Source organism: Rattus rattus, chromosome 15 (genome assembly GCF_011064425.1).
Source record: "Rattus rattus isolate New Zealand chromosome 15, Rrattus_CSIRO_v1, whole genome shotgun sequence".
Classification (NCBI taxonomy): Eukaryota; Metazoa; Chordata; class Mammalia; order Rodentia; family Muridae; genus Rattus; species Rattus rattus.
This window is the reverse complement of record NC_046168.1, coordinates 9,635,457-9,662,795: the sequence shown is the minus strand read 5'-3', so window position 1 is coordinate 9,662,795 and position 27,339 is coordinate 9,635,457. Positions and strand designations below refer to the sequence as shown.

At 47.3% G+C, this 27,339-nt stretch overlaps 1 protein-coding gene across 1 annotated transcript; it reads right to left on the bottom strand.

Annotated features, from left to right (window-relative positions):
• Gfra3 (GDNF family receptor alpha 3) lies at positions 1–27,339 on the bottom strand. Its single transcript, XM_032886076.1, has 8 exons — positions 27,044–27,339; positions 20,007–20,294; positions 14,022–14,114; positions 5,750–6,062; positions 1,594–1,697; positions 1,325–1,459; positions 872–960; positions 1–683 (listed from the first exon to the last, which is right to left on the bottom strand). Exons 1-8 carry the CDS (start codon positions 27,327–27,329, stop codon positions 594–596), a joined length of 1,398 nt encoding a protein of 465 aa, XP_032741967.1. The 5' UTR covers positions 27,330–27,339; the 3' UTR covers positions 1–593.

Here is a 27,339-nt window from a genome sequence, read left to right as displayed (position 1 = left end):
TTAAGTCAAAATGTTTAATCATGACCTGAGGGACTGGGGGACATGGAGACAGTGCTAGGAGTTAAGCAAGACTCGAAGGCTTTAGCTCTTCTTGCCCAAGTGTTCAGGATGGCCTGGCAGAGCAGTCAAGACAGAAGGTCTTCGCCTTCCATTCAGAGGGACGTGGGAGCTGGACCACCAGCCTTCCTCACAAAGGGACCATCTTTCTCAGCTGCCTCAGAACCCTCAACCTGCCTTCCTGGAGAAGGCAACCAGGAGATGAGTGAGTCATTAGCCCTGGGTGGTCCTGGGAAACAGGAAGAAGGGCTGGAGGTGGGAAGCTAATCACCACCACAATATACAGCCAAACTGGAGTACAAGGTCCTAGGGAGGAGCAGCCCAAGCAGGAGTAAGTAGGAGAGGTCTGAAAGCCGGCCGCTCATGATTCTGAACGGTCACAGCCCTCACTTCTTCCAAGACCTCATCTGGAGCAGACAGGATGTGCAGGGAGCCTGGTTGCATCTTCTTCCAGAGGCCGGCATTTTCTCTCCCATCACAGGCTGCAAGTCAGTCTGGGTGTGGTGGAGAGGACGAAGGACCCTGAGGAAGCCCAGCTACCAGAGGGTCTGCAGCAGAATCAAGGTAAGGATGAAGAAAGACAGAACGGGTAGCCTGAGCTGCGGCCTCAGAGCAGGGTTGCTGTTCTGTGGAAGAAGTGGAATAGTGTCAGCTTGGAGGACATCCGGTCAGCATGTCCCCTTCCCGTGACGCCGTGACGTGAGGTCTCCAGATCCCACGAATATGACAACCCTCCTACCTTGTCTCTCCCTTTGCTTGGTTTGAATTCTCCAAGCAGAACAGCAAAAGCTTGAGGCGACAGAGGAAGCCCTACCTGCTGCTGCATCACAGAAAAAGTAGAGTCCGTCCAGTCCTGGGAGAAGAGTTGTCTGTGGAAACGCATTTTAGCCGCAATGGCCTCCACTAAGTAGAGGAGAAAAAGAAGATTGGAACAATGTGTCAGGACGCTTCTCAGACTCCCAAGGCAAGGAGGGGAATACCAAGGATCCCTGGGATACAGTGAGGGTGGATACTGACTCAATCTGCCTGCTACTTCAAGTTCTGGGGGCTTAGAGAAGTTGAGCAAGTAGCATGGAGGCTACTCTGGGAGGGGGAGAAGTGGCAGAAGGGAGAAAGGTTCAGGCTGCAGGGATGGAGGGCTAGGCCCAGAAGAGGGATGCACAACTGAAGAGGTGGACAGGGCCCATGGGGACGGCTTAGCTGGCTACTCCTCTCTCTGACAGTAGATGACCTGGTACAGGGAATGGGTGTAGGGGAGCATACGCACTGAGGCAGGGGTTCTGGGAGAAGGACTTTTCCAGCTGTTCACACTCGTCCTGCAGGTTGCCACTGCCGCGGCAGGTACAGCCTAAGGCAACAGTAGTGTTGACCTTGCTGATGAAGTTCGGGGTCATGGCAGTCCCTGTTGGGGGAAGGGAGTGGCCGTCAAGGGCTAGACAAAGTCCAACTCCAGCCGCCATCTCAGGACTGTACCATCCTGGGTTCTGTCTCAGAGCTGACTGGTCTATTGACTCTCTACACATTCCCCAGCCTCACCAATTAGCCCCAGGTATGCACGCAGACATCTGGACTGCTCAGTTGCACAAGTCCCGAGGATGTCCATAGGGTGGCAGTGGGTCTGGAAGTCCATCAGGCGTGATCTGGAAGAAAGGAGGTTTCCAGGGTCCCCACCGAGGATCTGGACTTCACCAGTCCTTCAGCTGGCCACGCCTGCCTTCGTGCCAGCTCCTCCTCTTCCTTCAGCTACCCCGGCACAGTTCCGTTAGCGCTGCCGCTGCTCTACAGACCATCCCTATGTTTGTGAGTTCCTCATCCCTAGTTACGTGATCTCAAACAGCTTTTTCCGAGTCTCCCTGACCATGAAACAGAGAACAGCAGGACCAGGCTGACTTTCAGGAAGACGAACTTCAAGATTGCACATATGGCGTTCAGCACAGCACCTGGCCCACATTCAGTGTTTAGCGAATGCAAGATCCTGTGATCATTAACATTCATCCTATATTAGGTAAACTGGTTTCTCTTCCGGTCGCTGTGAGAAAATAACCCAACAAAGCAATTGAGGGAAGAAGGGGTTTACTTTAGCTCACAATTCCAGGTTCTAATCCAGCCTAACCCATGGCAGCAGAAACTGTGACTCACAGAGGTTAGCTGTATTCACCATGCAGAGGAGGGAGAGGTGAACTTAAGCTTGCTTGGACTTGGATCACTCTCATTTTACACAGCCCAGGACCCCAAGCCTGGGGAAGACTCACAATGGGGGGTCCTCCAATTACTGTAATTAAATATCATCCCCAGGGCTGGAGAGAAGGCTCAGCAGCTAAGAGCATTAGCTGCTTTGCTAGAGGACAGGGATTCCTTTTTTTGGTTCTTTTTTTCGGAGCTGGGGACCGAACCCAGGGCCTTGCGCTTCCTAGGTAAGCGCTCTACCGCTGAGCTAAATCCCCAGCCCCGAGGACAGGGATTCTTAACACCACATGGCGGCTCACAACCATGTGTAATCCCAGTCCCAGAGGGTAAAATGCCCTTTCTGGCTCCAAACATATACACGGTACACATACATACATGCAGTCAGATGAAATACATATAAAATCAAAATAAGTAAATCCTTAAAGCAAGCAAGCAAGCAAACACAGCCACCTTATCATATCAGTTATCTTTAGGTGCTAAAATTATGAGTATGCCCTTCTGTATGTATTTCTCCAGTTTAAATTACATTTTGTCTCGTGCTAAATTAATTGTTTACTTCTCTATTGCTCACGCTCAACTGGGAGTACCTTAAAGGCAGGGCTGGCGTTTTACTCGTTTTAAAATGTGTAAGATAGTAATGGTTACTAGAACTGGGAGGGCAGAATGGGTAACAACTAAGCCACGATCCTGTCCCCGAAAGCCAACTTAGAAATCTGACTCCAGCCAGACACACAGAAGCACACATGTCTATGAGTTTGAGGCTAGACTGGTCTACGTAGAAGTTCCAGGTCAGTAAGCCTGCATAGAAAGGTCCCATCTCAAAAAAAAAAAAATTAAAGAAAAGAATAGGAAAAAGAAAGCAGACCTTCTACCTAAAAACCTGGAATTCACTGTTTCACTTCTTTCTTCTATGTTTTGCTCATTTGTAAACTGAAGAGGATACAAAATAGTAAAAGCAACTGTCTTATAGGTTTCCTGTGAGGCGCAGACAAGGTATTTAAAACAGCATCAAGTCCTTAAGGAATGGCTGGAAATGTTAGTGTTAGTATTGAGAGCTCCCAGTGTAGGCTTTAAACAAAGATGTACTGACTTCGTGTATGGGTGTTTGCCTGCCCGTATGTATGTGCACCACTTGTGTGCCCTGGGCCTGTGGAGGTCAGAATCTGGAGTTGGATGCCCTGGACCTGGAGTTACAGACGATTGGGAGCCATCATACGGGAAGTGAATTCAGCCTCTACAGCCTCAGGTCTCTCTACCTCTAGACATCTCCCCAGCACCTAACCTGGGACTTAAGTGAGGTCTGTCTGACTTTGAGACATCTCACCCTGTCTAGCGGGAAGTGATGCACAGATCTCAGTGACAGAATGCTGAGTGATGTGTCAGCATATATATTTCTGCATTTTTATTACATATGTCAATCATGCATTGAGGTGGGCTCGCACTGACATTCCTATTACACCTCTAATTTTGTCTTCAGGCAATCTTGCTGTGTTTTCAAGATGGTCCTAAATTTCCTCCTGCCTCGGGCTTCTAAAGTTCTATCCGGTTTTCTTCAAAAACTAGGATGACAAACCGACCCCGTGGGATTCTGGTCAGAGTTACATTGCTCAGAGGGCCAAGTGAGGAGGACAGACCATGAGCTCAGTGAATGCCGTGCTTGTTAAGAACTTGATTTTAGCGGTTAAGAGTGGTCAATTCCCAGCAACCACATGGTGGCTCATAACCATCTGTTAATGGGATCCAATGCCCTCTTCTGTACTCACAAACATAAAATAAATAAATAAATAAATCTTTAAAAAAATAAAAGAACTTTATTCTGATTTTCTTTCTTTTCTTTTCTTTTTTTTTTTTTTAGCTCCCGTTGGTCTCGAGTTCAGAATATATATGAGGACTTTTTAAATTCCTGATCTTTTCCCCTTGGCGTTCAAATGCTGAGAGTTGAGATGTACGCCGATATCCAGGCTGGGAATTTTATTTCTTTTTAAATTTTTAGCGTTGTTGCTTGTTTTGGTGTTTGAGACAGGGTTTCTTTGTGTAGCCCTGGCTGGCCTGGAACTCAGAGATCCGCCTGCTTCTGCCTCCCAAGTGCTGGGGTTAAAGGCGTGCGCCACTATGCCCAGCCTTCAGTTTTAATTTTTAGTTAATTTTTTGCCTTATTTACACAAATGGGGGTGTTTGGGGTGTCACCATGTACGTATGTATGGTAGCATTCCTTCTAGGTTCTACCTCACAGTTACCTGGCAACAGGTTTGCCTGGCTTACCTTAAAAGGGGCTGTTTGGCCCTTGCACTCTTACTCTCTGCCCCTCTCTCCCTGACCCCTTTTCTTCCTCTCTCCCTTTCTCCTTACCCCCAGCCTCTCTTCTTCTCTCCTCTTCTTTCTCTCTCCCTCTCTCTATCTCTACTCCCTTTCCAACTCCCCTCCCCACACCCTAAATAAACCCTATTCTATACTGTACCGTCCTGTGGCTGGTCTCTCAGGTAAGGAACGCCTCAGCGTGGGCCCGCAGAGGCTCCCCGTCCCCCACACCATACCTGGCTCTATCAAACACATCCTTGGCTCTTTTTCTTTTTCTTTCTTTCTTTCTTTTTTTATAAAACACAACAGTGGGGATGAGTACACAGATTTCTGGAGTTTGTCTCACCTTCCCCCTTGTTGAGACAGAGTCTTGTTTCTGTAGCTGCCTACTTCTGGCTGTCCCCAAAGGTTTTGAGGATTCTCCTGTCTTTGCCTCCAGCCCTAGGACTACTGGGGTTACAGAAGCAAACCAGCGTCTCCTAGCAAAAGGTAGAGGCAGGCAGAGGTCTGAGTGTGAGGCTAGCCTGGGCTATGTTGTCTCACAAACAAGAAAAACAACAAAAAGGAAAAGAAAGGAAGAAAGAACACAGAGTTTCTGGAGCCAGTGAGATAAGGTCACTATCACCAGAAGCCTGAAGACCTAGTTCTCTCCCTCTCTGTCCGCAGCCTTCTCAGTGGAAGAAGTGAGTTGACCTTTGACCTCCACAGGTACACTCTCCTCCTTCACCCCACTAAATGAATGAATGACTAAGTGCAGAGGGCTTTGTTTTTGCCAGGGTCTCATGTTGTAGTCCTGGATGGTGTGGAACTCATGAGGTTGACCAAGCATTTAGAAGGTAGGGGAAGAGGATCAGAAGACTTCAGGACTGTGTGAGACCTCGTCTAAAAGCAGAAAATATAGTGAAATAAAATAGTATAGTGTCGTGGCCAAAAGGGGTGGGGCATCTTAATAACCCCCCACACACACATACATACACACTCAGGAAACTGAGGGGAAAGCTTAGGCCACATAATATAGTGGACAGCCGGTGCTGCAGGAAGGAAGGAGGGGGCAGGAGGATGAGTTTCACAAAATATCTTAGGAAAAACAGCCAGTAGGCTCAGGGTTCCGTGGAGGAATCAGATCCAGCCTTTGCAGAAGGACAGCCAGACCCAGATGCAGAGGTTTGCCGCATCCCTGCCCATCTCGCCCACCCCCGCGGGGCACCTGCACAGAGGGTCCGCACGGCAGAAGCTCCGCAGATCCAGGCAGTTGGGGGCCACAGACGGGAGGGCGCAACTGGGGGCGATGGTGTTGCGCCGGCGCTCCCCACAGCCCGCATCTTCGGGTGCACAGGGACACAGCAGCAGGCCCTGAGCGTGGGACTCTGCCGCCTTCTCGAAGAAGGAGCGCAGCTGGGCTAGGCAGAGGTGGCGCTGGCAGCGGATCCCTGAGCACGCCTCCCCGTAGGCCTTGCGGAGGCGGTCGCACTTGTCGTTAAGAGTACACAGCATAGCAAATTTGAGGCAGAGGTCGGAGTCTGTGGGGAGAGTAGCACCAGTCACCAAGCAGAGTCTCACTAGGAAACCGAGCAAGCCCCTGATGTTGACAAGTTGTTGAGGTGGCAGAGAGGAAGGATTGTCCTGGATTAAGCCATTCCTACCTAACACGTCTCTCAGAAATTCTATCTGGTTCCCTGTCTTCATCTTGTCTGGTAAACTCACCACCACCACCACCATCATCACCATCCACATACATCTAATACATCTGGCATGCAGGCAGCTGACAGCTCAGAAAACCAAAACGGGTTCCGGGATCCTATGCAGTGAGACCTGATGGTGGGAATCACAACTCAGAAGTTCCGCGATTTTCCAGGGAACTTCCCGACTGCTAAACACGCACATGACCAAATTCTACCTTCTAGTCTGTTCAGGGTTTTATTTGATTGTTTCGTTTATTCGTTTTGGAGGGGAGTATTTTTTAAAATTGTGTTTGTGTGTTAAACGTGTGAGTGTATGTGTAAGTGTGAGTGTGTGTTGGGCGTGTGTGTGTGTGTGCACGTGATGCTTGCTATGAAGGGGTGTGGAGGCTGGAGTATATCTTGAGCGAGTTGGCTCTCTTCCTCTAGCATCTGGGTCCCAGGAGGTCAGGCTTGGCAGTAAGTGCCTCGTTCTCCCAGCCATCTCATTGTCCGCCATTTGTGCAGACAGGGACTCATGTAGCCCAGATCGGCCTTGAACTTCTTCTTCATTTATTTATTTATTTATTTCCTTTTCTTTTTTTCGGAGCTGAGGACCGAACCCAGGGCCTTGCGCTTGCTAGGCAAGCACTCCACCACTGAGCTAAATCCCCAACCCGTTTTTACGTGTTTTAAACACGTTTTGTACATGCTGTGCACGCACCCCTGAGCTACAGCCCCATGCTTCTGATGATAGTTCAATTAACACACTATTCCAACAATCAACCAACCCCGAATATTCCAGCAGCTGTGATTTTAACAGGCTATTTACTGATTCCTCCTAACAGTTCACCATGTATAAATATATGGGGTTTCCTTCAAAATACCAATTCTAATATACATAATTGACAATACTGTAAAACTCTAAGCGGCGTCTGGTGATGCTGGTATGTCATTTTCACCCAGGCACAGGAACTCAATCTGGACTATATATCCAGACCCTGTCACAAAAAGTCAGAAAAAATCTTAAAATCTAGTGCCTGTATGTATTTTGTTTTTAGATCGGCAGCTCAGGCTGGCCCAGGATTCACACTGTAGCTGAGGATGACCCTAAACTCCTGACCAGCCTGCCTCTACTTCTCAAGAACTCGGACTCTCATGTTCTCAAGAACGTGGCCCACCACACCCAGCTGGGCACTATGCATTCTCTCTCAATTGGTTCACAGCCTTATTGTCCTGGGGAAAATGCATCTCCCCGCTTGCTGGACTGATGGCTCCCACCCTGAGTGACCCCTGTGGGGAATGAAGCGCTTGCTTCTTTTTTTCTGCCCAACAGTTCACCCACCCCATTAGAATGGTTGATAAGAAGCAATTTCATAGTCCTTAGGGACTTTTGAAAAACAACTTTACTGGCCACCTCCAATGTGGTAAATACTCCATTTCAGTGTGTTTTCTCCATTACTGCTCCAACACACCATTTCTGAAGACCAGGGCCTAAGAGGCTCTGGAGGTTTCTCCTAGCGATGGTTGCTTCTGGATGACTCCTGTGAAAGTGGACCACACACCAGAGCTCAGACGTCCATCCTAATGCAGCAGACCAGAAACTTCCCTTAAAGCCCCTCGGTCTTAAAGTTCTCTCTCTCTCCTCTCTCTCTGCCTGTCTCTTCCTTCTCCCTCCCTCCATACTTTCTCTCTCTCTCTCTCTCTCTCTCTCTCTCTCTCTCTCTCTCTCTCATAAGCCCAGTCCTTTATTTACATATCAGTTCCAGACACTGACTCTCAGGTTCCCTTTGGATTATCCTGTGATCAGTAACTCAAGGCCCAGCCCCTCGATTCTCAGTAGACAGCAAGCACATTTAAACACTGCACAGAAATTACCATCTCAACCAAGCCTAGGCCTAACCTTGCTCTGTCTCAGGCTAACCCTGCACTCAGGAATCTGCCTGCCCTTGTAAGCAAAAACAAAAACCTTAGCTGGATGGGATCTCCTGAGATCCCGAAATCTCTTTTTCTCCTTAGTATCTTTCTGACAAGTTGGTCCACAGGGGAGATCTCCAGAAAAGGCAGAACACAGAGAGAGTAACCTAGAAAGCTGTCTCCATCAGAGCATAGTCCATCAGCTTGGACCCACCATTTGACTTAGGGCCCTTTGTTTTCACTGCTCCCAGATCCCCCTTCTCTCAGAAGCCCCTCTCCAAGCTGAGGCTCAAACAGTGACAGGGAGAGGGTAGGTAAGTATATCGGGCAAGTTTAGTTTGGAATGGATTTCACTTAGGGTGCTGTAACACCCCTCTGCCATGTAACATAGAGTTGGGTAAAGGAACAAAGATTTGGTAAATAAACATAAAATTAAAAAAGCAGAGAAATAGATGTTAAGGTTTTAAAACAAGCAGTTACTAAGAAAAATGTCAAGCTGCACTCAAGGCTTTTGCAAGATTTCTCTCAGTTTATACAGAAGGTTAATCCATTGTTCCCTGCAGAAGGGCCAAGGATCCCTGACACATAGTGAAAGGTTGGTAAAGACCTTCACAAGTGGATACAAACCCACAGCCTGAGGAAATGCCCACATGCTCTTTCCTAGGGCAGCTCAGGTGAGCGAGCCTCAGGGATGGAGGGGGTTGGTGATCTGCCTCACTCCAGCCCTGCCTCGGTGGAATCGGCTTGCTCCGATTGATCGCCACCAGCCCCCTTGATGCTGGAGGCTTCACAAGCTCATCTTCCTATTTCTGAAAGTGGAACCGAATGGGAAGAGCCCTCCCCACCCCGCTTCCCGACAGTGCTTTAGGTTCAGAAGATTTGGTCTTCATCATAACGAGAAGTGGCCTCCTCTCTTGATAAGCGCTACCGGACACCACAGGACTGGCGGCAGGGCAGGCAGCAGTGGCTTGCCTCTCAGGACAATTTTTGTTGTGGAAAATGAAGTATGAGGAGGAGGTCAGAAAAGAATTGTTCTTCAGGAGGAAAATGGGACACAGCATATCAGGCCCTGGTTGGTCCCCACTGAAAAAAAAAAAAAAAAGAATTCAAAAAATTTAAAAAACGAAAAACAAGAAGGAGAAATGAATTGTGAAAAAAAAAGAATAAAAAAAAAATAAAATTTTTTTAAAGGGTTCATTTTTAAGGAGCTGGGGACCAAGCCCAGGGCTGAGGGCTTTCTGGACAAGAGCAAGGCCCTGGTTGCGGGCCCCAGATCCGAAAAAAAAGAAAAAAAAAAAAAAAAGAATAGCAAAAGAAAATTTGGTTATCTCAACCCTTGCTATTCCCTGGAGGAAGGTACCCTCTTCTGGGTCACAAACCTTGGCAGAGAAGAGCCTTATGCTGATTTTGTGGCTCCTCTCCTAATGAGGAGGTAGCAAGTGTATTGTTGAGACAATTAGCTTACAGGAACTCCAGTGAAACCTGTAGAGATCTGCTTGGGCCTACAGGGTGTTCTGGAAATATTACAGGTTTCGTCCGCTTCTGTGCTGACTTCACACCCTTGCTGGTGTGAGGTCTTGCAATGGTGACAGCTTTCCAGGGGCGTCCCATTTCAAAGGGGACCTAAAAGTAAAGCCCCAAGCTCTGGCCTTTGTTTCAACCGTGGACAGCCTGGGCACATCAGCCGCTAATAACTTCACAGGCAAAACAGAAAAGAACCAGTGCAGAGCGCTATGGGCCAAGCAGGTGCCGCCCCTACAGTTATGGCCAGAAACGTTACCATTGGCAAAGAGAATGTACATCTAAATTTCACAAAAATAACATGCCACTTCCCATTAAAGGGAATTGTCCTCAGAGGGGAAACTTTCAGAGGGTCCAGTCTCAGGTCCCAAATAATGGGGCCAGCATGAATCCTTTTGCTCCAGTCCACCAAGGATGTCAGTAGACTCCCTATGTCAGCTACCCCAGCGAGCGCAGGATTTGACCTCAGTCACATTAACTCACGATTCTCCACCAGTGACCATGCCCACGGGGGCACTTGGTCCATCGCTCACAGGCACAGTAGAGCTAATTTTAGGCAGAAGCACTATCTCCCTACAAGGTTTACATGCAATTCCAAGAGTCATTGATTCTGAGTACACAAGAGAAATAAAAATCATGTTGCAGTTGCCCGCAAAAAATACTACAGATTTGGGGTTGGGGATTTAGCATGCAGGACGGAGGGATGTTCAAATGTTGTTGCCAGTATGTGAGAGGGGTCAGTCACACAAACTCAGGTTCAAGGAATCTAGTGTTTTCGGTGGGAGAGGTAAAGAAAACCAAGCCTTTTAAGGTGACAACAATAAATGGACAAGTTGTCCAGGGGCCTTTTGGATACCAGAGCAATGTCTCTCACGTAGTTGGCAAAGACTGGCCTGCAATTTGGCCCCATTACATCTTCTCCCTCCACACTCGATGGTGTGGGACAAACCTCCAGTGCTGCCCAAAGCCCATTTTGCTCTGGGAGGAGCAAGAAAATAGAGGAACTATCCAGCCCTGTGTGATACCTACCCTCCCTCCCTTTACACTGTGGGGTCAGTCAAACCGGAGCTCTCCTGCTGAGTCCTTCAGATCCTGTAGAGTAGCAGATGCTAAGACGGGCTTTGATCCTCACAGAGGCCCTGGCAAAAGGCAACAGCACACTCATGCCCATTGAGCCACAACGAAGAAAATCTAGGGAAGGAGCTAAGTGTCCCCGACCCCTCCTCCCCCTCCCCGGAGAGCCAGAGCCACGGGTGAGTCTGGTTCTTCCCTCCCTGCTCTACTTCCCAGGGCTCGCAGAGGGTGGCACAACCTGCCACTCCCTGAGCTGTGAGACACACAGCCAAGGGACACACGGGGAAATCGGGACCTGCTCAGCACAGCCGTGCCAGCAGCTGGAGAAGTGGCCAGAGCAAGCCGGGGGAGAGCCGGCCCCTTCCCCACCCTGAGGACACAGGTGACATCTGTGTGGCAAGGACGGGCAGGGCAGAGAACGGAGGGGGAGCAATGTCAACTTGCTGCTGTCGACTTGGAACAACACCTCTCATCCAAAACTTAAAAAGTGGCATTATTTTTTTGTTTTGTTTTGTTTTTTTGTCTAAAATTTGTTGAAATGCTTGTTCTTCCCTGGTAACAGAAACACCTGAAACAATGTTTGTGCCTTTTAACCCAAAACTGCTTAAAATTTTTTCAATTGGTTTAAAATTTCTTTTGAGCTTCAGAAAATCATATTGGACATGGATTAAAAAAACTTACATGGTAACGGAAAGGGATTTACCTTTTAAAACTTAAATTTTTTTTTAATAAACTTCAAGGACTCCTCTCAAATCTACCTCCCTCCCACAGGCCAAATTGACTACATTAATAACCATTACTTAATCTATTACTAATAAAATAACAGTATCTACTTAAGCCAGTTTTTTTTTTTTTTTTTTTTTTTTTTTTTTTTTTTTTTTCAGCTGGGACCAACAAGGGCCTTGTTTTTTCATAGGGCTGCTTACCACTGAGCTAAATCCCCAACCCAAGCCAGTTTCTTTTTCACAGACAAGTTGTTTCTGCTTATCCCAGATACATAATTAACATGGTCGCTTCTTCCTTAGCTAGGTCCTCTTCCTTCAGCAGGTGAGATAAATATCCCAGCTTCCCTCTGCTTTCCTTAATGCAGTACAGGTGACTTCCCCCTTAAAGGATTCCTTCCAGAACCAAGATTCCCTTAACACCCTAGCCTCTTTTCTAGACCTATAATGACAGACCACGGATACACTACCAATCGCGCTGTTACAGGCTTCACATGCACATTGGCATCCCCTCTCCACCACGCAGTGACTATGCCACAGGTCTCTCGCTCTGAGGAAAGGAGGCTGCGATCAGTCATCAAGAGCAATACAGACAGACGGACGGATGGAGATCTCCAACTGTCCTGATGGAAACTCTCAATCGCCTGCAGCTCGCTGGCCAGGAGAGACCCACACTGCGTGCCTAAAGAGACAGCCAGAGCTTGGTATACTCTGGGCTGGGTCTCACCCATGATGGCATATTTTCTCAGGGGAGATTGCCCTTCTCAGCCAGATTTGTTTATAGAGGCTTTGCATAGGGATCCCTTGGCTCTCAAGAGATCTAAAAGATTTGTTGCAGCCTTGATATTGGGGAGCACAGCCTTAATAGGTTTACTTTATCCACTACATCATCGGTTAGAGAGTCACATTGCACGTCATTTAGATCAGTTATGTAAAACTGAGTCAATAGCATCCATGATCCAGGAGACGACTGACAGGGGACTGACTCCAGGGTAGGCTTAATGCTGTACAGGAAGCAGTCCTATTTGTGGGAAGTCAAATTCAAAACATTAAGGTCAGGCTCTCAGTGCAGTGCCATTCACTGTTCTGCTCATTGGGTCTATGTAACCCTCCTTGGAGTATAACACCTCTGAGATGGCTGGTTTAAAGTTCAGTCTCATTTAAAGGGGCTTTGGAACAATTCTAATTGAGCTTTGATATGGATTCCCTACATCACAGGATCATGGGTATTAATAGCTCTAGATTGGGTTCACCTCCATTGAAGAAATGTCTGCAGCTTTTTGCCTTTGCTGTGCATGAGCACACAGCTTCGTCTTCCTGGATGACTTTGCTGATAAATGGGGGAGTCAAAGTTGGTTTATTCTTACTGGTTTCGTTTCTCCTTCCACTTGGCATCAAGCAAGTCAAGCGCTCATGGTCAACATTTGCACCCTCAAAAAAAAACAAAAAAAAAAAAAAAAAAAAAAAAAAAAAAAGGGGGAGATGTTGGGTCTGACATGGCCTTGGTGGGGGTAGAATGACAGGGTTTCTGCCCTTGGGACAGGGCTAGCAGGCGTGGGCCTCCATGATGGTTTCTGTAGGAATAAGGCTTGTTTGTATAATAATATACATATTTTTACTTTTTTTTTGGAGCTGAGGACCGAACCCAGGGCCTTGTGCTTGCTAGGCAAGCGCTCTGCCACTGAGCTAAATCCCCAACCCTGAGGAATGTCCTCCTTGTTAACATTAATAACTCCATGATGGTCAGAAACAGCAGGAGTCTGGGAGGCGAAGATGTGGCTAATGTCTCAGCAAAATGGTAACCACTGGGACCATCTAGACAGCCCTTAAACTCTAAAAACACAAGCTCAAAAGTATAGAATTTCTCAACTATGCAAAAATAAGGGTACAATGTGACCTATGAGGAGCTTCACGAATCTAAAGGAACAGAAGCGACTGCACTGTGAGCCGACACATCAGAAAGAAATGAAGGAAGGAAACGGCGGTTTAGACCAGTGATCACTCGCAGGAGACCCCACCCAGCTAACAAGGGCAGGCAGATTCCTGAGTGCAGGGTTAGCCTGGGACAGAGCAAGGTTAGGCCTAGGCTTGGTAGAGACGGTAATTTCTGTGCAGCGTTTAAATGTGCTTGCTGTCTACTGAGAATCAAAGGGCTGGGCCATGGGTTGCTGATCCACAGGATAATCCAAAGGGAACCTGGAGTCAGTGTCTGGATCGATATATAAAATAAAGGGCTGGGCTTATGATCTGCGAGAGATGAGCTGTCCAGAGAAATTTTTAGAATAGCAAGAGAGAACTGTTCAGAACTGTCCTGAGCAGAAAATAGAGTGAGAGAGCTGTCTGGAGATCTCCAGAGAGAGCAGAACACAGAGAGAAAGCAGGCTGGAGAGCTGTCTCAGGCAGAACCTAGTCTGCCAGCTTAGACCCACAATTCCACTGTGAGTCCTTTGTTTTCACTGCTCCCAAATCCCCCTTCTCTCAGAAGCCCCTTCTCCAAGCCAAGGCTAGTCCTTGGCAGTGCTCCCCTCACGCGCCCTTCCCTCAGAGCCCAGCCTCCCTTTCCTCAGCCTCGGCTTGTCCTCCGCACCTGGTTTGAGCATGCTCAGCTTGCTGAGATTCATTTTCCAGGGTTTGCTGGTCACTGTGTCTTCATAGGGTGAGACGTCCAACTCGTAGTCACCTAGAGAGGATAGGGGGTGTGTGAATGCCAAGGACAAGGACCTTGGAAGGAGAGCAGGGGACCTGAACCTGCTGAGTCAGACTCTAACACATTGTACAGCAAAAGAAAAGCTACAGGTTCTTCTTACCTACAGCTGCACACCATGTAGAGATGGGAATCTAAAGTCCACACGCACATGCACGCACACATATGCACATACATGCACACACACACAGGCACACACACATGCACACACACAGGCACACAGACACACACATACATGCACACACGCACGTCATTTCATCTCTCCTATAAGACTTTGAGTTGGTAAGAATAAACAGGATGGGGGTTTAAGTGACTTGCTTTGAATCACAGCTTAACAAGGGGAACTGGGCTAGGCTTGGTACTGCATAGTGCTCTGGGACAAGGTCAGCACATCTATGAATGAGAGGCCAGCCTGGTCTATATACTACATTGCATGCTCACCAGAGCTTAAGAGCAAGACTCTGTCTCAAAGAAAAGGGGTGGGACTATAGGTGGGCTATAAAAATCTACACCCATTCAGAATGAGTGCTCCTGAGTATAGACGTTGCCTGTGGGCACACAATCAGGCAAGGAGATGCTCTCTCTTACCATTAGAGAGGAGACAGAACAGATTATGTTCTAGACCTAACAACTGCCATGGAGACATGTGATATAGCACAAAAATGGAAGTGAGTGAGGCCAGGGACTGAGTTGGACCAAAAGTAGAAAAACCAGAGGAAGAAAAGCCACAGTGACCGTACGACTAACACATTTCTCCCAGTCACCCCTTGGGACTCTACGCTCCTACCGGGGATATAATTAGGTTATAAGCATGGCCAGTGCTCAATAAATGCTAATTAATACATTAATTCTAATTAATAAGTCAAATAAATAATAATAAATCTAAATCAATCAGACTGGAAAAAAGATGTGGGCTTGCTGGGTGTCACCCACGAGGCCTTTGTAAATGTGCATCTTGAGGACTGGAGGAACATGGGTGATGTCACCTAAACTGAAGAGGATGGGCTTTAAGACAGGAAGACCTGGGAGCTCCTAAAAGGCAAGCAGGAGGTTGAAGAACCCAGAAATGCCTCCGCAAAAGATCAAAAAGAGAAGCGATTGGGGTGAGGAATGGAAAGCAGGAAGTAGGAATGATGGTGATGTCACTTCCAGTGACTGCCCAGTCACCCAAGCCTATGGGAGCATTACACCTCCCACCTGTTGCCATGGTACTTCTGTCTTAGAGTTTTACTGCTGTGAACAGACACCATGACCAAGGCAACTCTTTTACTGGGACAACATTTAACTGGGGTTGGCTTCAGAAGTTCAGTCCATTATCACCATAGCAGGAGCATGGCAGTGTCCAGACGGGCATGGTGCTGGAGACGGAGCTGAGGGTTCTGCATCTTGATCCAACTACAGCTCTGAAAAGACTGACTTTTCCCACCCTGGACAGAGCTTAAGTTGTAGGCCCTAAAGCCCACCCCCACGGTGATTCACTTCCTCCAACGAGGCCACACCTCCTAATAGTACCCCTTCCCATGGGCCAAGCACATTCAAACACCACAACTTCCAAGCCACCTATGAGACGACATGCTCAGCCCACTGGTGTCAGGCTTGGCCATGTGACTTACTTTGGCCAATGGAGTTTAGGCAAGAATGATGTCAATGTGACTTTTTGTTTTTTTTTTAACTTTGGCCAATGGATGTTTAGGCCAAAGAGGGACCAGACCTGATTAATGGTTGTGGAGCCACCAAGGGGTTGCTGGGAATTGAACTCAGGACCCTGGAAGAGCAGATAGTGCTTAACCTCTGAGCCATCTCCCACCCCCCGGAGCATAAGTTTTAACCATTTCATGTTTCTGGTGCTCCTCTTTTCTCTCTACCAGTCTGGATCCTCCATGAGGACCAAAGGTAGAACAAAGTCAGTGGATGGAAAGCTGGCATCAGATGTGACAGGTGAGTAAGAAATACATTTTCCTTTTCAAAAGCTGGTAGTCTGGGGAGTGCTGTGGGAGGGCTGAGGTCTCAATGCTCCCATAACAAGGGCAAGGCCCTGGGTTAGATCCCTAGATCTAGAAAAGGGGAAAAAATTTCAACTAGGGGGAGAAAATGAAATTGAATGTACTTAGTATCTAGAAATAGATTTCTAGGTAGTAACATTTAAAAAGGGTATGGCTTTGCTTTGTGATTGGGCAGTGGGAGGTAAGGAGGCTGTTACTTAGGCTGAAGGACAACAGTCCCCATACAAAGGCAAAGCTCTTGGTAACACTGTTACCTGTGGTGACTGGGAAAATGATACAGGAGGAAGACTACGAATGCGCTTGTACTTTTGGGGAAGAAGCTGAGACAAAGAAGTTTATTGCTGTGTATTGGTTGTTATTGGCTGTGACTGGCAAGTCTTACAAGACTAATAGAGGCTCAGAAAAGAACTGTCCAGTTTGGTCTAAAGGTAGAGAATGAGCCACTTGGCTAAAGCAAAAGAATTGCTTAAGCCCAGGCCTGGGCAACTTGTGCAATCTCATCTCCAATAACAAGAACAATAATAATCGAACCTTGGTCAATTAAAAGTTGCTCACAGTGCAGGCGTGAGAATCTGAGCTCCGATTACCAGCACCACATTAAAAGCTGGGCATGGGAGCCTTGGCAGGGCTGCAGTATAGAGACAGGCAGATCAGTGGGGTGTGTCTAGCCACATCATTCAGATTTAGGAAGAGATCCTTCTCTCAAAACATAAAGTAGAGAGAGATAGGGGAAGATAATCTGACATCACCACTAGCCCAATGGCCTCCAAACACACAGTGCACACACACTCACATACATATATACTCACACACACATGCAAACACTCCACCATATATACACACACATACATGCACACACTCACATACATACACTCACACACACACATGCACATACACATACTAACACATACACTCACACATACTCACCTACACTCACACTCATGTACATACAGTCACACATGCACACAACTGTTGGCCTCCAAACATGCGCCCCACCATATATGTACACACATTCATAAACACACTCATACATACACTCATACCACCATATATACATATCACACATACAGACACATGATTGCTGGCCTCCAAATATACACGTACACACACCATATATATACACACATGCATATACACACTCATAAACATCACATATACATACACATCATACACCATATACCATACACACACACACACACACACACACTCACACACACATGATCACTGGCCTCCAAACACACACATACACACTTACAGGATTAAGAGGTGCCAGTGTCTCTCAGATTCAGCCATAGGATGAATATAAGGCTGGAAAGGGTTCAGAGTTACAAGATTGGTGATAAGCCAACTGGGAAGAACAAATCAAACCTTATGGGTACCCTGCCACTCACTGGGATCTCCAGTGGAAGGGGAAGCCAGTAAATTCTGCCAGTTGGACAAATATAACCAAAAAAATAAAGAGCTTAGAGCAATGATTCTCCCATGGAGGTCTGACAAGGGCAGGAGACATTTTTGGTTTGGTTTGGTTGTTTTTTGTTTTTGTTTTGTGTTTTGTTTTTGAGAGAGAGTATTTCTCTGTGTCGCATTGGCTGTCCTGGAACTCATACTGTAGACCAGGCTGGCCTTGAACTCACGGAGTTGCAGTTGTCTCCATAGCGCTAGGATTAAAGGCATATGCCATCACACCACCACACGGCTAAGGCAAGGAACTTTTACTTAGGTCCAGAAGGAGGTACATATTTTAAATTGTGGGAAAGGCTACTGGGCTCATGAGATGGCAGAAATCAAAAATATAAAAAGCAATTATGTGTTGTTCAGCCAAGAGCTACCAACCCATATTAAAAGAGACTGTGAGACAAAAATCCCCAACATCCTTCAGGGAGGAAGCAGGCCGAGAATACTGCTCAGTCCCCAAGGAGGCTGTAGTCTCTAGTGCCCATTTTAACCATGGCCAAAGAGAATAATAGAAAAGCAAGAACCTGGCAGAGGGCTGGGCCAAGAGCCCTAGAGAACAATGGAGTGGGCAACTCCACTGCGAGCGAAGGGAGCAACTCCTCGTCCAGGGAAGAGGCTGTGAGGCGCATGTGCTGGTGCCTTCCATCCCTTTCTTCAAAAGTTATTTGTGTCTCAATTCTGTTCCTTACCATGGGCATGGAAGGCAGGTGACTTGCCTTTTCGATTTATGGGTTTCTAGATCAAGAGGAGCCCGATGCAGACCCAGCCAAGAAATTTCCATGAGCCTAGGCTCTCAGCACTCAAAGGTTGAGGGCAGGAGGACCACAGGTCTGAGACCAGTCTGAGCTTGACCTTTGGGCAAAAACATAAGTGTCCAGGTGCCAGACATGGTGTCGGATCCCCAGAGCTGGAGTTACAGTCCTGAGTTTCCTCCTGAGTGCTGGGAATTGAACCCAGGTCCTCCAAAAAAGCAGTCACTGCTCTTCACTGCTGAGCCAACTCCGTATCCCCACCCTTTTTTTGGAGACAAGACATCTTGCCGCCTGGGGCCCATCAAGCACTTTCAGCCGTCTGGCCAACACACCCCAGGGGCCTGTCTATTGAATTACAAATATCATTTGCCCGTTTGTTTGTTTTTTTAAAATGTGGGCTCTGAGACCAAACTTAGGTCTTCATGTTCCTAAGGTTTCCTGAGCTACCTCCCCAGCCCTTTTTAGTTCTTTTTGATTGGAGTTTTTATTTTGTTGTTTGAGACAGGGTCTCACTGGCATAGGCTATCCTCAAATGTGTGGGGAATCCTCCTTCCCCAGTCTCTGATGCTGGGATTACAAGCCTCTCCGTGCTCATCAGTGGGGTGTGTTTAGTCAAATCGTGACAATGGCAATCTTTTTTGTTATCACAACATAGTCCATTAAAAGCTGACTAGTAAACCAAGCACTAGGGAGGCAGAGGCAGGTGGATCTCTAAGTTCAAGGCCAGCCTGGTCTACAGAGTGAGTTCTAAGACAGCCAGGACTATCCAAAGGAACCCTGTCCTGAAAAACCAAAAGTTGATTAATTAATTAGTTTATAATTACAAAGCTGACCAGTAGAGACAGGGGCCTCTGAAAGGAGACAGATGTGAATCTTCTGTTTGGTTCCATGAGCCTCCGCTCTGGCTGTCTCCTGACTGGTTAGTGATAGTCTTTCTGTTAGACTGTAATGACTACTTCCTGCTCTCTCTGAACCAATCGATTCTGGTTTTCTGAACCTATTATGAGTTAGCCTCTTTCCTCATTTTCTCTCAGTATCCTATTCAGGAACTCCTCAGGCCAGGCCTCTCCCTGGTTTAGATCTCGTGAAGACAAAGACACAGACACGACACAGGTGAGAAAAGCGGAGCCAGCATCATTGCTCAGCAGGTGAGAGGACTCACCCACAAGCCCGACAGCCTGCGTCTGATTCACAGAACCCACAACGTAGAGGAAGAGAACCAATTCCACAAAACTGTCTTCCAACCTCCACATGCTCACCCTGGCATGCACATAAAAACACATCTGCACACATGAATAAATAGATAAATTTCTGAATCAGGGTTTCCCCACATAGCCCTGACTGTGGACCAGGCTGGCCTTGAACTCAGAGACTTGTCTGCCTCTGCATCCCGACTGACAGGATTGAAGGCATGTACCACTGTGCCCAGCTGAAAATATTTGTAAAAGAAAGGTAGAAATAGGTATAGTAGAGGGCAAAGTGTTAAGGAGCAAGAAGACAATGCCAAATTTTCCCTCCATCTCTCACTGATGGCACATGCAGAACTCATTTATCCCCACCAAATATTAACCACATGGCCTGTTCTACATACACCATCCAGAAATGACTTCCCCAAACCCACCCTCCCTGCTTAGCTCACTGTGGAACAATGACCTTACCAAGGCTTCGGACAGGGTGAACGGTCCAATAAATGTCCAGACAGGTAGCTTGGTGCTTCATGCGCCGGTGGCACCTGCAGTCTATGAGAGAGCTGTTCCTGAGTTGCTGTGCTGCCTCCAGGCACGCTGCAGATGTGGCAGACTCCCCTGAGGGCAGTGGACTGCTGAGACTGGGGGTGCAGGAGCCCAGGTGCTGGTAGGCAGCCTTGCAAGCCGGATTAGCCTCGCATTTTTTTCTGGCCTGGGTACAGCTGTTCACAAGCCTGTTCTCTGTGGGAAGGGAGTTTCCTGCAAAGGCAGAAATCAAGTGAGTCCACAAAGTCTGCCTGAGAATCCTAAGTCACGAGGTAGGGCAGGGGAGATTTCCAATGAAACCTTAGGATACCACAAAAGCCCTTTACGAATAAGGGGGAGGGTGCTGAAGCTAAGAAGACCCAGGTTCAACCCCCAGCACCTAAACGGTGGGCTCATAACTTCAGTTTCTGGGGATCCATCACCCTCTTCTGACTACCAAGGGTACTGGGCACATGTAGTGGACAGATGTACATGCAACCAAAACATTTATATACATAAAAATGATATGTATATACATTCTGAGTTGCTATATATATACACATATATATATATACATATACATATACATATATACATATATATGTGTATATATATATGCGTGTGTGTGTGTGTGTGTGTGTGTACTGAACAATCTGCAGACATCATGATATACATGATGCAGACAAGGCCCAAGAAGAGATGAGGAAGGGAAGAGGTTGCTCAGTCTCTAAGGACAGAGGAGGCCAGGTATTTGGAAATAAACTTAATGATCCTTCCTGGCTTGGGAGAGGGTCCCGGGCTGAGCCATACCACCGGCAGGGCTTCCACTATAGCCAGGGTTGAGGGTGTTATGGGAGTTCTGAACGAAAGTTAGCAACGGCTTTGAGTCTTGTGTTTGGAACACCTTAAGGTAGGCAGGCGGGATAGCTGAGTGAGTAAAGGTGTTAGCCACCAAGCCTGATGACCTAAATTCAATCCCTAGGACCCACATGGAGGAGAGGGAAAACCAACCCTCAACAGTTGTGCTGTGACCTGCGTCCTCACACCCACGATTAGATCAAACATTGTGCATGGGGGGAGATTTGCTCAGAAATACCAAGATCAGTTGCAGTCCAGTCCTGGAAGAAGCTCTTGCTTCTAGGACTTACTGTACCCACTATGCATCAGGGCACATCATTTCCTGATGGCTGTTTAAAGCATTGGTTCTCAACCTGTGGGTGGAAACCTCTTTGGAGTCAAAAGACTCTTTTACAGGGGTTGCGTATCAGAGATCCTGCATATCAAATATTTACATCACAATTCATAACAGTAGCAAAATCACAGTCATGACCTAGCAACAAAATAATTTTATGGTTGGGGGTCACCCCAACATGAGGAACTGTATTAAAGGGTTGATTTATTAGGAAGATTGAGAACCACTGGTTTAAAGTTACAATTTGTGGCTAGAGAGACGGCTTAGTAGTTTAGAGTGCTGGGTGCTCTTTCAGAGGACCTGGGTTCAATTCCCAGCACCCACAAGGTGGCTTACGGCCATGTGTAACTCCAGTCCTAAGGGATCCAACACTCCTTTCTAGCCCCCTCCAGCACCAGACAGGCATGTGGGGCACAGACACACATGCGGCAAATCTGTCCTATACATAAACTAATATAAAAGTTACATGTCCTGACTCCAGGACACTTTTGAAAACTTAAGTGAAAGTTTTAGCAGTCATTGTTAATTCTGCCCACCCAGTGCTATCATAAGTTCAACAAGCTATCTGGAACCTGCCTGTCATTTTCCTTGACCAGGTCTCCACGTAGGCTTCCCCGGTTGTATCTTCCAAATCCACTCCCTCATACCTTCTGCATATCTTTTTGAGTGAACCCCTTTGGTAAACTAGAAAACTTTTTATTAAAAACCTTTTATTGCATATCAGATATCTGCATTTCATACAACATAAAATGTACCTTCCTTTAAGACTTTTTAAATTATATTTATGAAGGGCATGTGTGCCACAGCACATGTGTGAAGGTCAGAGGGCAATTTACAGGGTTTGGGTCTCTCTTTCTACCATGTAGGTCCCAGGAACTAATCTCAGTCCTGGATGATAAGGGCCTTTACCCACTGAGCTACCCTGCCAGCCCCCAGATTTACCTTCTTATTTACTTTGTGCATATGTTTGCCTTCATGTATATATGTGCACTGTGTGTGTGTGTGTGTGTGTGTGTGTGTGTGTGTGTGAGTGTGTAAAAATGTGTGGTGCACTTTCCTAATGACCAAGGATGTTGAACAAGGATGAAAAAGCTTGCTAGACACATTAGAGCTCACCTTTAACCCCAGCACTTGGGAGGCAGAGATAGGGAGATCTTAGTGAGTTTGAGGTTAGCCTGGTCTACACAGTGAGTTCCAGGACAGCCAGGAATATGGAGGAGGAGGAGAAAGAGGAGGAGGAAGAAGAAGAGGAGGAGGAAGAGGGGGGGAGAAAAGAAATCTTTACCAAAAGGGGGATGCAAGCTGAGAATTTTAGAAAGTTATTTATTACAAATAAATACGAGTTAGTGACTGATTGAAAGAAATCTAGGTTTTAGTCTCATTTCAGTCACTGAACTCAATAAACACTTAACAGAACCAAATGTGGAGTCCTAACCCATTCCAAAAACAAAAAATGAACAACGACAACAACAAAAAGCTCCCTCAGGACTCTTCCTGAGCCCTGGATTTACCAGCTTCAGGTCCCAAAGAACTTGGAAGACATTTTACATTTCAAGGGGGAAAAGCAGAGGTTGCTTCCTGGATTGTGAAACCTGGGCTTTAATTCCTGGCAAGGTCATAAATGTATACAAGGCACAGATGTTTGTCTTAGTTGACACATATGTTCTCTCTTCTTGGCTGGTGCTGGGAAACTGGATCTAGGGCCTTCTCAGGTTAGAGCCGTAAACCTTGTTCTTTTTTTCTTTCTTGTTTATCTGTTCTATGCTGACGATTAGAAATCGAACCCAGGGTCTCACCTATGCCAGGCAAGTGCTACCACAGATTCTTTCCTTTCCTTTTAAATATTACTTTTAATATTATTTATTTGTGGTTTTTCAAGACAGGGTTTCTCCGTATAGCCTTGGCTGTCCTGGAACTCACTTTGTAGACCAGGTTGGTATTGAACTCACAAAGATCTGCCTGCCTCTACCTCCCAAGTGTGGGGATTAAAGGTATGTGCCACTACTGCCCAACCTATTCATTTATTTTTGAGACAGGGTCTTCTTAGTAGTCAAGACTGGTTGGAACTTACTGTATAGCCCAGCTGCTCTAGAACTCACTGTCAATCAGGCTGATCTTGTCAAATAGACCTGTCATTCACCGTACTGTTTAATGTTTATCTCTGACCCTAACATGTAGCCTCATGTTAGGAATAATGGAGTCTCCCGGAGGCAGCCAAGCCAGACTGATGAGTACTGAGATCACCGATGTGTGCAACCACACCAACTTTTCCTCACTCTTTACCTACTTCCACCTTTAAAAAAAAGTCTTTTAGAGATGTAATTAGTGGCAATTTAAAAGTCAGATAGGCCAGGCATGGTGGTGCATGCCTTTAATCCCAGCACTCAGGAGGCAGGGGCAGGTGGAGTTTTGTGTTCGAGGCCAGCCACCTAGTCTACAAAGTGAGTTCCTGGACAGCAGGGCTGGGTATAGAAACCCTGTCTCCAACAACAACACTGTATGATGCTGCATAGCATGGTGGCATGTACCCTTTCCCAGGACTCAGGCTCCAGAGGCACGTGTTCTCTGAGAGTTCTAGGCCAGCTATGGTTACATAGTGAGACACTATTCCAAGAAGAAAATTTAAGAAGCCAGATGACTTCATAGTTCTATACTACAGTGTCCCAGTTTCTCCTCTGAAAGAGTGAGTACACTCAGGCTCCATGCCTATAATCTCACATCCAGAATTAAGCGATGGCAGCCCCATTTAAGCATGCTGTGCCTTTTCTAACTGGATTCATTGAAGAGGGATTAATTGTCAGCCTCTTCTTTGAACAAGAGCCTCATTGGTTCCTCTCCAGTGTGGTTCCTTGCATGGATACCCATTTATGGATGAATGAGTCAAGAAGAGGAGCGAACATGGAGGGATGTAGCCAGTCAAGCCTAGCTCAGTGTCAGAACCTTTATGTCTGGCTTAGGGTGAACAATGGCGTTCTTTGCATTCCCTGTTGGTCTTTGCTCATAAACAGCACCTGGCAGCTACTGGATGGTAGTGGTGTGTGGCATGTGAATTGGTTTGTTTGTTTTAATTTACTTTATATATATGAGTACACTGTTGCTGTCTTCAGACGCACCAGAAGAGGGCATCAGATCTCATTACAGATGGTTGTGAGCCACCATGTGGTTGCTGGGAATTGAACTCAGGACCTCTGGAAGAGCAGCCAGTGCTCTTAACCTCTGAGCCATCTCACCAGCCCGCATATGTATTTGTATCCGTGTATGTGTGTGTGTGGGGTGTGGAGAGAGAGACAGAGAGAGAGAGAGAGAGAGAGAGAGAGAGAGAGAGAGAGAGAGAGAGAGAGAGAGATATGCTGGGGATTAAGCTCTAGGGCCTCATAAATGATATAAAGTGATTACAATTCCACCTCAGCTCCATCCTCAGGCCCTGGGAAGACCATGTGAGCAAGAATTATTACACATGACTGTGGGGTGAACCTGCCATTCAGTCTACTTCAGCAGTCAATGAGGAAGATACTTAACGTTTGTCTCTGACCCCAACACGCAGCCACATGTGATGAGTAGTGGAATCTCCGATTAATGAGTTCTTGCTGCCCACATTCACTGACGGAGGCAGGCCGTACAGACCAGTCTTTCCCTTTTATCCTTTCTCATCTAGTTCTCGTGTGAATGTTGTATGTACATGTTATATGTGCATGTATGAATGTGTGACTGGGTGTCCATGGATGTGTTTGTGCATGAAGTGCCTGTGGAGGCCACAATCAATGTCAGGTGCCTTTCTCTTATGATTCCCCAGTTTCAGGTTTTTTTTTTTTTTTTTGGGGTTTTTTTTTGTTTTTTTCCGGAGCTGAGGACCGAACCCAGGGCCTTGCGCTTTGTAGGCAAGCACTCTACCACTGAGCTAAATCCCCAACCCCCAGTTTTAGTTTTTGAGACAGGTGCTCTGACCATACCTGTAGCTCACCCCTTTGGCTAGCCTGGCTGTCCAGCAAGCCCCTGTCTCCACCTACACACACACACACACACACACACACACACACACACACACACACACACACACACACACACTGCTGGTGTTACATATGTGAGCTGCTGCTCCCAGCTCTAACGTAGGTGCAGGATGCTGAGAACTCAGGGCTTCATGCTTGCACAGGAAAAACTGCCTATTGAAGCCATCTCCCCAGACACATACATATGCTACCCTTCCCTACTCCCTGAACTTTTTTTTTGGCGACAGGGTGTTGCTGTGAATGTAGCCCAGGCTAGCCTGGAGAGGGCTGGAGTTACGGCTCATGTGCTCCTCACTCTCTCGCTTGGGATTCCTTCCATACAGGCTAGGGTGGTTGTTTTTGCCTTGTTTTCCCACTAGGCCTCTGGCAGGAGACCCACAATGCAGCTCTGAGTGCCCTTCCTCATTCCTAAAGTCTTGAGAGTCTTTCCATGGATTATTATGGTCTTTAGGCTTCTCTTCCTTGGGGTAGACATGGTTCTACATCAGGTCCTGAACTATTTAATGCCAAAAAAAACCTGGTACTGTATATCACTTACGCTCTGGGGAAGGCACTGTACTGGGCACCTTGCTGGGGGAGCCATATGACCTGATAGGGAGCTCCCTACACCGAATCTGTGGGACCCCTGACAGTGGGAGTGGCTGTCTCTGACTCTTGCCTGCTCTTGGGACTCTTTTCCTCTGTTGGGTTGCCTTGTTCGGCCTCAATATGAGGCTTTTGCCTGGCCTTATTGCATCATACTTTGTCATGTTTGGTTGTTTTCTCTTGGAGGCCTGCTCTCTTCTGAAAGGAAATGGAGGGGGAGTGTATTCGGGGAAGAGAAAAGGTGGGGGAAGTTGAGAGGGGAGGAAACTCTGTTCAGCTTGTATATTGTGACAGAAGAATCTGTTTTCAATTCTAAAAAAGCATTATCAACTAAATGGATTTCAACAAGAATAAAGAAAGAAACAAAGGAAGACAGAAAAGAAGAGAGAAGTCCCCACAAGTAAACAAGCAACAACCACCCTGTACTCAGTGAGACTGGGGCTGTAGCTCAGTTGTGTGTTAACCCAACAGCACCTTTGGTTCCATCCCCACACAGCATAAACCAGGAGGGTGTGGTGTCACACATCAGTAATTCTAGCACTTGGGAGGCAGAAAGCAGGCGTCCAAGGTCATCTTCTTAGACACGGCTAGTTCCAGGATAGGTCCACTGAATGAAACTCTGTCTCCAAATAAATTAATTAAAAAAGCACATCCCAGTGTAGGAAGAGAGCAGATTGGCAGTAAACTTCTCAACAATAAAACCAGGTGATGAGATTAGCAAAGTTAGGAAATTTCCAAGCCTGTTTCTGTGGCAAATTCTTTCTTTACCTCTACCTAGCTTCTGCTTCCCTTAAGCGGGATAGAAGAGTTGAAGGCCACTTAAGAGCGAGAGGCTGCCTCTGATCAGATTCTCCTCACCTCCCCGGAGTACTGACTTGGTCGTGTCCTGGTTGCAGGTTGTCCCATGACTGCTTTAGATGCACCTCAAAAGAGGGAAGAAGTAGAAACAGGGGCGAGGAGACGCTTGGGTGGCCAGAATTTTCTAGGGTTCTACCTACATGAGTCCACACTCTTGTATAGTCTTGGAAAACAGACCCTTTCTAACACTCTGGGCTTCCTACTTCAGTTCCCGAGACTCAGGGACAGAGGAACGCGACCAAAAGCTGTAGCTTTCTCAGTAGCAGCAACCTGTGTTCGGTCACCATCTGCCCTACAGCCCCAGGGGTTTCTGGCCGAGCGAATGCACCGGAGACACTTACCTGTTCCAAGGGGTAGCCACAGCGACAGCACCAGTAGCAGGATCACTAGCGGCGGCGGTCGCGGGCTCCGGGAGAGCCCCATGGCGGTTCTGGACGCCCCGGACGCGGCAGCGCTCTGCCTGTGCTGGGCGCCGCGTTCCCTTGCCTTGGTGCACGGGACTCGGGCGAGCTGGGCTCCCTCGGCCGACACCTCCCACCGCTGCCTCCCGCCCTCCTCGCGGCGCCACCAGTCTCCTACTAGGGTCCTGGGCACCGCCCTCCAACTCTGAAGCGCTCGCGGCAGCATCGGGCGGCTA